At 37.5% G+C, this 13409-nt stretch overlaps 2 protein-coding genes across 2 annotated transcripts; both read left to right on the top strand.

The window, feature by feature from the left end:
• The first annotated feature begins 5891 nt into the window (after nucleotides 1-5891).
• LOC106440356 (phosphoglucan, water dikinase, chloroplastic) lies at nucleotides 5892-13308 on the top strand. The gene is made up of 20 exons (XM_048769731.1): nucleotides 5892-6175; nucleotides 6257-6842; nucleotides 6935-7021; nucleotides 7208-7339; nucleotides 7417-7542; nucleotides 7631-7809; nucleotides 7874-7958; nucleotides 8047-8196; nucleotides 8274-8326; nucleotides 8412-8620; nucleotides 8715-8833; nucleotides 8911-8981; nucleotides 9128-9245; nucleotides 9344-9430; nucleotides 9508-9594; nucleotides 9687-9763; nucleotides 9853-10039; nucleotides 10106-10217; nucleotides 10380-11228; nucleotides 13116-13308. The coding sequence occupies exons 1-20, from the start codon at nucleotides 5982-5984 to the stop codon at nucleotides 13169-13171; spliced, it is 3564 nt and encodes a 1187-aa protein (XP_048625688.1). The 5' UTR covers nucleotides 5892-5981; the 3' UTR covers nucleotides 13172-13308.
• LOC106364010 lies at nucleotides 12401-12812 on the top strand. Its single transcript, XM_013803658.3, has one exon. The coding sequence runs from the start codon at nucleotides 12458-12460 to the stop codon at nucleotides 12701-12703; it is 246 nt and encodes an 81-aa protein (XP_013659112.2). The 5' UTR covers nucleotides 12401-12457; the 3' UTR covers nucleotides 12704-12812.
• Nucleotides 13309-13409: the final 101 nt, after the last annotated feature.

Here is a 13409-nt window from a genome sequence, read left to right as displayed (position 1 = left end):
AAAAATTATCTCATCAGTGTTCCAAGGATGGTCTGCTATGAGTAACTATAAGTTAAACAGAAGGGGAAGAATTTGGGTGCTTTGGAATTCTCAAGTCAGATTGACACCGATTTTTAAGTCAGATCAAATAATAACAGTGTCGGTTCTTTTGGAGGGAGAAGAGGAGGAATTCTTCTGCTCTTTTGTCTATGCAGACAATCTTGCAGAAAAAAGAAAAGAGTTATGGAAGGATATAAAAGATCATCAGGATTCACGAATGTTTAGAAACAAGTAGTGGGTGATTATGGAAGATTTCAACGAGATTTTGGATGGTAAAGAACACTCTAGTTATCAAGATTCGGGATTGATGACTTCGGGTATGAGAGACTTTGAGAGTGTGGTTCAGCATTGCAGGCTTATGGATATGGGGTATCAGGGTCCGAAGTTTACCTGGTGCAACAAGAGAGACGAAGAGACCATTAACAAAAAGCTAGATCGCATTCTAGTCAATGAGACATGGCTTAACAACCGTACGCAGGCTTTTGGGGTTTTTTAAGCGGGTGGTGTATCAGATCATCTTAGGGGGAGGTTTCACTTGGCGGTGGAAGTTGCAGGCAAAAGGAAGTCATTTAAGTTCACAAATGTGATTGCTGAAACATCTGAGTTCAAGGAGACCATTGAGAACTATTGGAAGGAAACACAGCCTTTATTTAAATCAGCTTCAGCTCTTTTTAGGTTCTCAAAGTACCTCAAAGGGCTGAAACCTCACATTCGATCTCTTAGTAAAAATAAATTGGGAGCGCTGACGACGAAGGTGAAAGAAGCTTTTAGTGATCTTTGTGAGAAACAAGAAAGGTTGATGGAAGCTCCTTCGCTGGAGAATGTTCGTGCAGAGCATGATGCAGCAGTAAGGTGGCAGAGAGTCTCAGATATTGAGGAGAAGGTGCTGAAGCAACGATCGAAATTGCATTGGTTGCAAGTTGGTGATAAAAATAATAAGGCTTTCCACAATGCAGCAAAGATTAGAGAAACAAGAAATGCGATTCGAGAGATAAAGTGTTCAGATGGAAGGGTAGTAACTAATCAAGAGGAGATAAAGAAGGAAGCAGAAAGATTCTTTACTGAATTTCTCACTTATGAGCCGAGAGGTATTGAAGGAAAATCTATAGAGGAAATTCAGAGTTTTCTTCCTTTCAGATGTAATGAGGAAGAGAGAGGTAACCTTATCAGAGCAGTTACAGAGGAGGAAGTAAGAGAGGTGGTCTTCAAAATGCCAAGTAATAAGTCTCCAGGACCGGATGGCTATACAAGTGAGTTCTTTAAAGCATCTTGGAGTGTGATTGGGAAAGACTTCACCGTTGCAGTCTAATCTTTCTTTAGCAAAGGTTTTCTACCTAAGGGCTTAAATTCTACTATACTGGCGCTTATTCCCAAGAAAGATAGAGCTCAAGAAATGAGGGACTACAGACCGATCTCGTGCTGTAACGTTTTGTACAAAGTGATATCGAAGATCATTGAAAACAGGTTGAAAGGAACTTTGCCACAATGTATATCTTATAACCAGTCTGCGTTCATAAAAGACAGGCTCTTGGTGGAGAACTTATTACTGGCAACAAAGATAGTTAAAGACTACCACAAAGAAGATGTCTCACCTCGATGTGCGATGAAGATTGACATCGCAAAAGCCTTTGATTCAGTGCACTGGCCGTTCTTGTTAAACACGCTGAGGGCTTTAAACCTACCTGAAGAGTTCATACATTGGATTGAATTGTGTGTTTGTACGGCTTCATTCTCAGTTCAAGTTAATGGGGAGCTTGCGGGGTTTTTTCAGAGTAAGAGAGGGTTGCGACAGGGATGTGCGTTGTCTCCCTACCTATTTGTGATATGCATCAATGTGCTTTCGGGAATGTTGGACAAGACAGTGGAAAGGAAGCAGATTGGCTATCACCCCAAATGTAAGAACATTCTGCTGTCTCATTTATGCTTTGCAGATGACTTACTGGTATTCACTGATGGAACTAAGAGATCGATAGAGGAAGCTCTCAGAGTATTCAAGGAGTTTGAAAGCTGTTCGGGGCTAAAGATAAGTCTAGAAAAATCAACCATATATACTGCGGGCATCAGTGAGAGTACGAAGAACGACATTCTTGCAACATTTCCTTTTTCTACAGGCAGCCTACCAGTTAGGTATTTGGGGTTACCTCTACTAACCAAGTGCATGACAGTTAATGACTATCTACCACTGGTTGAGAAAGTCAGGAAAAGAATGAGTTCTTGGACGGGTAGGCTTCTCTCGCATGCATGGCGTCTGCAACTTATAAAATCGGTCATAACAAGCCTAGGTAACTTCTGGATGGCAGCGTTTCGACTTCCTGGCAGCTGTATAAAAGAGATCGAAAGGTTGTGCTCTGCTTTCTTATGGTCTGGTCCTGATCTAAAAACAACAAAAGCAAAAGTTAGATGGAAGGACATCTGTTACCCAAAAGAAGAGGGAGGCTTGGGAATGAGATCGTTAAAGGAGCTGAATAAAATTTATGGCTTGAAACTTATCTGGAGGTTAACGGCAGAAACATCACTTTGGGTCCGATGGGTTCAATGTTATTTGATTCGACAAGGCTCATTCTGGTCAATCAAAGAGAGTACAAGCTCTGGATCATGGGTATGGAGAAAATTGTTAAAACTGCGAGGTCTTGCTAAAGAATTCCTTAAGAAGGAGGTGAGAAATGGGGAATGCACATCTTTTTGGTATGATAGATGGTCCAGGTTCAATACACTTAAAGATGTACTTGGAGAAAGAGGTCCACTTGATTTAGGAGTACCAGATTATTACTCTGTTGCGGAGGCAAAGAGAAATAGAAGGAGGAGGAACCATAGAGTGGAGTTGTTGAATCAGATAGAAGAGGAATTAAGTAAGTATGGTAGCTACCCGGATGAAGATGTTGCATTATGGAAACAAGCTGAAGGAAAGTTCATGGCTAAATTCTCGACAAGGAAAACATGGGAGCAGGTCCGAGAAAAAAGGCCTAACTGTGCATGGTACAGAGGAGTCTGGTTCCCTCAATCTACTCCAAAATACGCTTTCTTTATGTGGGTAGCTCTTAAGGAAAGGCTACAGACGGCAAACAAGATGCAGAAATGGAACAGTTCAATCAACACAACCTGTGTTCTTTGTACTGAGGCAATAGAATCATGTGATCATCTCTTCTTTGGCTATCGATATTCGGGAACGGTATGGAGAAACTTAGTTGAGGGACTTATGCGAGATCAATTCACTATGGTGTGGAATGAGCTGATTGATATTGTCTCAAAGTCTTGGGTAACACCAATTAAGATTTTTATTATCAGATACACTGCAAGCCACAATGCATACAGTCTGGTGGGAGAGGAATGCTCGCAGGCATGGGGATGCGCCTAGAGACATCAATATCTTGACAAAGATGGTGGATAAGAATGTGAGGTCGAGGCTTTTATCACTAAAAGGAAGAGAAGTAATTTTACATTCTTTAAAAAAAAAAAAGATATTAATCTAAATTTGTGTTTTTATCTTCCTATTGGTTTCTCAGTTTCTGTCACGTTATTTGTGTATATATATCTTCTTAACTGTCACTTTTGTATTGTTTATGGGTCCATATCTTTAAAAGCCAACAACCATATTTGCTCAATGTTACTCGATTATGGAATACACTTATGCAACAACAAGTGGATTAAAGTATGATTTTTTCATTAATTTGTAGTGGCTTTCTGTCACTGACTCACGGGTTTTGTTTTTCTTGACTGGTATCAGTAATCGACTTATTTTAAGGTATATCAACACATGCAAATTCAAAACTGAATATTAGTTGTGTATAAGTTTTTGTTGAAATATGATACCACGGATATCATGTGTTCAGACGTGTAAGTAAACTATATCCACTTGACATACATGTACGTAAAATTAATTACGTAACAAAAATTTCATGTAAGCACCAAAAATGTGTTTTACTTCTCAATCATCATTATCCTGTTAAGAGTTGTAGTCAACGATTCTAACTTGAGAAGCATCAAAAGAATGAACAAATAATAAAACGTGACGATGGTTTTATTAAAAGATAGAAAAGAATATGCTAACAATGAAAATGCATGTATACGTCTAATAATTATCCTGTTGACAAAAAGTATATAAACAAAAAATATCTGTAACGTTTTACTATTATCCTGAACATCAAAACTATGAGATGCAATTAATGGTGTTTGACACAAATGGTCAACTTAAAACTCCATCAAAAAGTATTCAATATTACAGAAAAAACAACATAATAAAAAAAGTCTTTGGAGCAGAAATTTCAAAAAGGCATAACAGCTAGCACTCTGAAGACCAACCAAGTGACTATGAAAATTCAACAAGCCAAAAAGCTTATCTCACTAAAAGTCATTGCAAAATTAGAAGACATGTCAAACGTAACGATAAAAGCTAAAAAGAAGAAAATAGAGAAAAAAGTGAGAACACAAACATACCAACGGTTGGGTTTCTCTTTTCTTAGCCGGGAAGAATCTGTTAGTTGTCTGCATCTCCTTCTGTCTCACTCTCAATGGTTGGCTTTGTAGGTCCAGCTCCAGGAGCTTGCTTCTTCTTGATACGACTCTCTATATGATCGATTATACGGGCGAGCATACATGCAGCCTCTATCGCCGTCTTGAAAGTTTGCGCATTCACATTGTACACAACTGGGAAAATCCTCCGATTCTTTCCCTTTCGCTTCTTTTTAGCCCGGCTCAAAAAAAACTGAATATTGTTGGTCGATTCTTGATCACGTGTTTCGTTATTTATATCAATAAGTTTGTTTTCCTTAAAGCAGCTCTTTCGTTCTTTGTAATTATCGATATCATAATTGACAAACAAAAATTATAACAAAGAAAGCTAGATTCATTTGTTGCAACAAATGCATATGTTAAATGTATGATTTCATCCCTTTATGTTCAACGAAAAAGAAAGAACGGAGAGAATGGGCAAAGAGAAATAATAATTTAAAGTGACATCATAAGGTAAGGCCTTTTTGTATGTTATGTCTCCTTCCGTTCCTTAAAGATACATATTCTAGAGAAAAAATTTGTTTCTAAAATATTCATTTTTTACATTTTCAATGCAAGTTTTATCAACTAATTGCAACCTTCAAAAATCTTAAGTGCACTAATTGATTTTTTATTGGTTTAAAATTGTGAAAAGAAGATAAACACAAAAAGTTATGTAAATTTAATATGTTTTATTAAAATACGTGAAAAAACTAGAATATAGATTTTTTAGAAACAGTGGGAGTATATATTAAAAACCCATAAGCAGTCTAGTACTTTTCTATCCAGTTAAAACTTAACAAACTTATTTTTTCAATAAACATATTATACACGTACTATTTTGGAATCTAAAAGCTAAATTTAACATAGAAAATAATAATAGTTATTAAAAATATTTTCAATATATCTCTATATTCTCTGTAATAAAATTCAGAGAAACACTTTTTTTTAACTCACTCATGTTCTTAAATAAAAATACCATTTTCATCTATATTTAAAATAAAATAGTATGTCTTTATATTTAAAATAAGAAATAAAAAGTTGTTATTTAGATACATCCATTTGTAATCTTTATTCTAATTTTTTTTAAAATAAAAACATTATAAATAGTCTAATATGAACATGAAATGCAGGATATATATATATATATATATACTTCCAGCTATTTTAAAATAAAATAGTATTAAACACGAATCGGATTCCTAGGACTACCTTTACGTACATTTTACGAATAGAATGGTTTAAGAAGTTTTTTTATAATAATTTTTTTATCTATTTCATCGCCTCTCCTTGGTTTAACAGTATCAATAAAACCGACAAAAATTAATATCTCTGTCACGGAAGATATTTTTTCGACATATTTTGGCAATTTCCCAGTGGAAAAAAGCGAAAAAAACTCTATAATTGTTAATGGCTTCCCTGAGATTTGAAGACTGACAAAAACAAAAACTCCAATGGAGAGCATTGGCAGCCATTTTCACGGCTCTCCTTTCACCTTCACCACCACGAGAAACTCCTCTCTTCCCAGTCTCGTTCACTTCACTCGCAGAGCTGCTCACCTCCCCCGCCGATCAGACCGTCTCAAAATCTCACCTTCTCGCCTCACCTGCTGCTGCTCTGCTTCTTCTTCCTCTTCATCAACCACCATGTAAAGTCTCTTCCTTTACTCTTCCTTTCGATCGAATTTTGTCTGTTGAGTTCTAAAAATCGAAACTTTGATCTGACCCAGTGAGGAACAGAGGAAGAATCGAGATGGGTCGGGGGGAAAAGTAAAGTTAAACGTGAGGCTTGATCGTCAAGTTAAGTTCGGCGAGCATGTGGCTATGTTCGGATCAGCTAAAGAGATCGGTTCCTGGAAGGAGAAGTCGCCACTTGCTTGGTCTGAGAAGGGATGGGTTTGCGAGCTTGAGCTTAGCGGAGGTGAGGCTTTGGAGTTTAAGTTCGTCGTCGTCAAGAAAGATGGCTCACTCTCATGGGAGTCTGGTGACAATCGTGTCCTTAAGCTTCCTGATTCCGGGAGCTTCTCCGTTGTTTGCCACTGGGATGCCACTGGAGAAGCCCTTGATTTGCCTCTTGTTGATGATGATGCTGGTGGGGAGGAGAGCGGTGATAGCTACGACGTTGGTGGTGATAATGGTGTGCAGCTTCGGAAGAGTACATTGGGCGGGCAGTGGCAAGGGAAAGATGCTTCCTTTATGCGTTCTAATGAGCATGGTAGTAGAGAAGTTGGTAGGAATTGGGATGCTAGTGGTCTTGAAGGCTCAGCTCTTAAGATGGTGGAAGGTGATCGCAGCTCTAGGAACTGGCGGAAGAAGGTATCTTGCATGTGTCTTTTTTAAGTTAAAAGATTTCATTTTTGGATAATGTAACGTCTCTAATTGGTTAATGTGTACTCTTGTGTTGAAAGCTTGAGTTGGTAAGTGAGGTCATAGTTGGGAGTGTTGAGAGGGAGGAACGGTTGAAAGCGCTCATTTACTCTGCAGTTTATTTGAAGGTTTCTCTCTTTTTTTTCTTTATACACTAATCTATATTGCATTGTTTTAAAAAAAGGTTGTAAGTGCCCGCCTAAAAAATAATCCTCTATAAGGCACCTAACCACCGCCTAGCGATTTCTTGAACATATCTGGGAGTTCAACTAGTTTATTTTTCGATTTTTTTGTTTGTTTGGCATTGTATGCAGTGGATAAATACAGGTCAGATTCCTTGCTTTGAAGATGGAGGGCATCACCGTCCAAACCATCACGCTGAGATTTCCAGGCTTATATTTCGTGAGTTGGAGAACATTTGCAGCAAGAAAGATGCTACTGCAGAGGTGACACATCTGCTTTCACAGCCTGTTGTTGACTTACCTGTAGCTTTCGCTAAATTGGATATGTTTTAATTTGGTAGGAAGTGCTTGTCGCTAGAAAAATCCATCCATGTTTACCTTCTTTCAAAGCAGAGTTTACTGCATCTGTCCCTCTAACTAGAATTAGAGACATAGCCCATCGCAATGACATTCCTCATGATCTCAAGGTAAATAATAATACTCTCTCTTTTAGCTGTTTAGTCATTAAAGATCATTTACTGGTCATAGTATTCATATTACCAATCTTTGTACCAGCAAGAAATCAAGCATACCATACAAAACAAGCTTCACCGGAACGCTGGTCCAGAAGATCTAATTGCAACAGAAGCAATGCTTGAGAGAATCACTGAGACCCCAGGAAAATACAGTGGAGACTTTGTGGAGCAATTCAGAATATTCCATAATGAGCTTAAGGATTTCTTTAATGCCGGAAGGTAAAGGCAAACCTATGCTCCCCCACTTACTGTATAATTATATAACTCTTGTATCTTGTTGCAGCCTCACTGAACAACTTGAATCTATGAAAATTTCTATGGATGAGAGAGGTCTTTCTGCTCTCAAATTGTTTTTTGAGTGTAAAGAGGTAAAGCTCTTATTAAATACAATCTTTGCAATGTTTGTTATTTGTAGTCCTCTTCAGGAGTCTTGATTGTGATATTTATATTTTCCAGCGCCTTGACGCATCTGGAGAGTCGAGCAACGTTTTGGAGTTGGTTAAAACTATGCAATCTCTGGCTTCTCTAAGAGAAACAATCATTAAGGAACTTAACAGCGGTTTGCGAAATGATGCTCCTGATGCTGCCATTGCAATGCGCCAGAAGGTGAGCTTAATTTTAACACAATTCATCATTATTATGTAGCAATTTATTTATTTATATAGTTTGCTACCTTTGATTAGTGGCGGCTTTGTGAGATTGGCCTTGAGGACTACTTTTTTGTTCTACTAAGCAGGTGTGCATAAGATTTTTTTTTTATTTCTTTTTGGAGCAATATTTTCCTTTTGATGTTATTTAACTTGTCAATGATTTTGAGTTAGATTCCTCAATGCTCTTGAATCTATGGGAGGAGCTGTTCAACTAGCAAAAGATGTGGAGTCAAGAAGTGTTGCCTCGTGGAAAGATCCTCTGGATGCTTTGGTATTGGGTGTTCAGCAAGTAGGTCTATCTGGTTGGAAGCAAGAAGAGTGTTTAGCTATTGGAAATGAACTCCTCGCTTGGCGAGAGAGAGACCTACTTGAAAAAGAAGGTTACTACCTTCTCTCAACATACATCAACTCGTTCTTATGTAACTCTGATGTGTAAGGCTAGTTCTGAAAATGCATCCTCTTTTTTTCATGAAGGGGAAGAGGATGGGAAAACCATTTGGGCCATGAGGCTGAAAGCAAGTCTTGATCGAGCAAGGAGATTAACATCAGAATATTCTGATTTACTTCTTCAAATATTCCCTCCTAATGTTGAGGTACAGACTTCTCCTCATAATGTGATCAAATTATCACTCTGTTACTAATCTATATGAAACGTGTTTTATCATTTTAGATACTAGGAAGAGCTCTAGGCATTCCAGAGAACAGTGTCAAGACCTATACAGAAGCGGAGATTCGTGCTGGGTAAGTTCAAGCCCGTTCTTAGCTTAAGGCTTAAGCTGTACAAACAACCTCATTTGAGAATGTTTTGTTGGTTATAATTACTTAAAACATTCGTTCTCTTGATTTATTTTCTTCTGACTAAACCTGTGGTTCCTTCCACCTTGCAGTATAATTTTCCAGATCTCTAAGCTCTGCACTGTTCTTCTAAAAGCTGTAAGAAACTCACTTGGTTCTGAGGGATGGGACGTCATTGTACCTGGATCGACTTCTGGGACATTAGTTCAGGTACGTTGAGAAGGCTAATGAATACATAGCTGAGATTTTGAGTTTACTACTTTGTAACTTTGATGAGATTTACATTTGTGGCTTTTTGTAATTTGCAGGTTGAGAGCATTGTGCCTGGATCATTACCATCAACTGGTGGTGGTCCTATTATTCTCTTGGTTAACAAAGCTGATGGCGATGAAGAGGTCTCTTACCTAAGATTCAACCTCACCGTGATTCTCAACATCATACTAACGATTTCCTCATAAACATGCTTTGACAGGTAAGTGCTGCTAATGGAAACATAGCTGGAGTCATGCTTCTCCAGGAGTTACCTCACTTGTCTCACCTTGGCGTTAGAGCTCGGCAGGCAATAACCTTTCTTCTCTTATTTTATTTCATTAAATTTTTATTGTGAAGTGAATTGTTGAAACTCTTCATTTCACATAATGTTTCCCACAGGAGAAGATTGTCTTTGTGACATGTGATGATGATGACAAGGTGGCTGATATACGGCGACTTGTGGGAAAATATGTGAGGTAATATTAATTAGCTTCAATCCCTCATAAAAACAAGAAGCTCGTGTCTGTCTCTTCTCAAATGTTATCTCTACTATGAAACCTTACAGGTTGGAAGCATCTCCAAGCCATGTTAATCTGATACTCTCAACTGAGGATAGCAGTCGTACTCCCAAATCCAAATCCAAATCCAAATCCAATGCTAAGAAAAAAACTGATAAGAAAAGTGTATCTAAGGATGATGAAGAGTCAAAGCCTCTCTCCTCATCTTCTGAGAGCCTCCTTTACTCATCCAAGGTAAAGTTATGATTGTACACTTAACCCTCTGCTAGCATACTGATGATATACAACGTTCATCCACAGGATATCCCTAGTGGAGGAATCATAGAACTTGCGGATTCAGATGCATCAACATCTGGTTCGAAAGCTGCTGCATGTGGGCTCCTTGCATCTTTAGCAGCAGCCTCTACCAGAGGTAAAGTTTTCTCAATCTCTTAAAAGGGATTAAACTCACTAGAACCAAATCTGATTTTGCGCGGTTTCTTTTCAGGCAGCGCCTAGATGCCCGACTAATCAGTAATTCCATATAAAGTGCCTAACCATTTCTTGAACATTGATTTTTATAATAAATGTGCAGTGGACAGCGAGAACGGAGTTCCAGCCTCATTCAAGGTTCCAGCGGGAGTTGTCATACCTTTTGGATCAATGGAGCTAGCTCTAAAGCAAAGCAACTCGGAAGAAAAGTTTGCACCTCTGTTAGAGAAGTTAGAAACCGCCAGACCTGAAGGCGGTGAGCTAGACAGCATATGTGATCAGATCCATGAAGTGATGAAATCACTGCAAGTGCCTAAAGAAACAATCAACACCATAAGCAAAGCGTTTCCCAAAGACGCTCGTCTCATTGTTCGTTCAAGCGCCAACGTTGAGGACTTAGCTGGAATGTCAGCAGCAGGACTCTATGAATCAATTCCCAACGTGAGTCCCTCAGATCCTTTGGTGTTTTCTGACTCTATTTGCCAAGTTTGGGCTTCTCTCTACACAAGAAGAGCTGTTCTAAGCCGTAGAGCCGCTGGTGTCTCTCAAAGAGAAGCTTCAATGGCGGTTCTGGTACAAGAGATGCTGTCTCCTGACTTATCTTTCGTTCTTCACACTGTAAGTCCAGCTGATCCAGACAGCAACCTAGTGGAAGCTGAGATAGCTCCTGGTTTAGGTGAGACTTTAGCTTCGGGGACGAGGGGAACACCGTGGAGACTTGCTTCGGGTAAGCTTGATGGGATTGTGGAAACCTTAGCGTTTGCAAACTTCAGTGAAGAGCTTCTTGTGTCAGGAAAAGGTCCTGCTGATGGAAAATACGTTCGGTTAACCGTTGACTATAGCAAGAAACGGTTAACGGTTGACTCAGTGTTTAGACAGAAGCTCGGTCAGAGACTTGGTTCTGTTGGTTTCTTCTTGGAAAGGAACTTTGGATGTGCACAAGACGTCGAAGGTTGTTTGGTTGGTGAAGATGTTTACATTGTTCAGTCAAGGCCACAACCTCTGTAGAATCTTTTCCTTTTTTTATGCTCTATCAAGCGAATTATAATAAAAATGTCGGAAACAATTCTGCATTATGTCACTTCCATATGTTAAGTATGCTTAATTATGATACATACAGTATATAATTGCTATTATTTGCTATTCATATCTCTTGCTCACATGGTGTTTTGGCTAATTAAAATCTCAAGAGATCACCTTGACTGATCTAAATCTAGACCCTAAGTAAGTTAAAGTATCTTGGCTAATCTCGTTACAAAAAGAAAGAGGAAAAAAAAGGAAAATATGCAACAAATTTTCTTCTTATCTTCATGGTACTTGTTACATTTAAATATATTTTCATTCACTGAATGGCATAACGAGAAAGAAACAAGGAAAATACAAATCCTACATGACATGACCATCTCGATCAGGTACTTACCATCTATTTTCGTAGTTTTAACTCTTTTGAAAACACTAAAATCAAACAGACCGAAATCACGAATCTATTCAAGTCAACTAAACTAAAACAACAGAACGCACATAAATAACAAATGTACTAAACATAGAGGCAAATACTCAGTATATAAACGTCTTCATTTCCACCACCTATTTGCACATCTTATCAGACTATCACTACTTGTTACATTTTAAATATATTTCCAATTCATTAAATGACAAAAAATAATTGATTAAAAAATAATTAATGTTTCTACATCAAAAGATCTGAATTTCAAGTTTCAGAAAAAAAAACGAATTATGATGTTAATGGAGACAATATTTACGGTAACGATTAAGGATTGCAGTAAAATGTAAATGCCAGTAAGACAAGTATAATTGTCGGTTATAAAATCGTTGTTGTTATATTTTTTATAGTTTATAATATCATAGTTAACCAGGAGAATACAAATTCGATCATGTACTTGCTATCTATTTTCATAGTTCTAACTTTTTGGCAATACGAAAGTCCACTAATAGTTAACCAATCCGATTTATGTCAAACTAGACATAAATCAGAAATCTATATTCAAAGTCAAACCAAACAAAAATAGCAAACAACAAAAACAACCACACACAAATATACTAAATATAGAGGCAAGGATCCAGTATATAAACGCCTTCCTCTCCAATCACCTATTTGCACATCTCATATCTATCAATAATCAAATAAAACACAAGTCCTAATAAACTTGTAAAGAGAAAATGGCGGGAAAAGTGTGTATGGTGATGGCATTGATAATGATAGGGTGTGTTTTACAAGCATGCAATGCAGCCAATGTTGATGAGAGCCAGCCAACACAAGATTCAAGATTCGATTGCTTCAGAACATGTTCCACAACCTGTGGCAAACAAAACAAACCTTGTTACGATGAATGTTTGACCAAATGTGGTCTCCCACAGAGACCTCCTAGACCAACAACATCTTCATCACCTTCCTCCACCGCTTGATCTGATCTTATTCAATTTGTGATTTGTGTCTTTATTGCTAAGGATGTCATCTATTTGTTTTTCTTTAGCATGAAAATTAAATGAGATTTATATGATAATTTTTTTTGATTATATATCTGGTTTTATCTTGACTTATACAAACTAGTAAGTATGATCCGGCATAAAATGATTCAAGACTCGTTAGCTTTCTTTCAAATAAAACCACTAAATAAACAATTTTGATTATATTAAAACGAAACAATTTTCAATTATCATGATACTGTTCCTTCTGTCAAAACACATGTGATCACAGATTCACAATTCAAAACACACAAAACGGCTGACTCATTGTTTAGACAGAAACTTGGTCAGAGACTTGGTTCGGTTACTTTGTTCTTGGAAAGGAACTTTGGATGTGCACAAGACGTTGAAGGTTGTTTGGTTGGTGAAGATGTTTACATTGTTCAGTCAAGGCCACAACCTCTGTAGAATCTTTTCCTTTTTTTATGTGCTATAAAGCGAACTATAATAAAAATGTCGGAAAACAATTCTCCATACTATATATTACCATATGTTAAGTATGCTTAATTATGATATATACAGTATATAACTACTGTATTTTTCAAGTCACGTTTGTGGAATTATCAGATTTTAATTTATGAACTTAACTAATAGATAATCGTTTTTATATAGACTTATAGATATTTTTATAATATACACAAAGATT

The sequence above is a fragment of the Brassica napus genome, chromosome C9 (genome assembly GCF_020379485.1).
Source record: "Brassica napus cultivar Da-Ae chromosome C9, Da-Ae, whole genome shotgun sequence".
NCBI classification, from domain to species: domain Eukaryota; kingdom Viridiplantae; phylum Streptophyta; class Magnoliopsida; order Brassicales; family Brassicaceae; genus Brassica; species Brassica napus.
The sequence above is the reverse complement of the archived record's forward strand: the minus strand, read 5'-3'. Positions and strand labels throughout refer to the sequence as shown.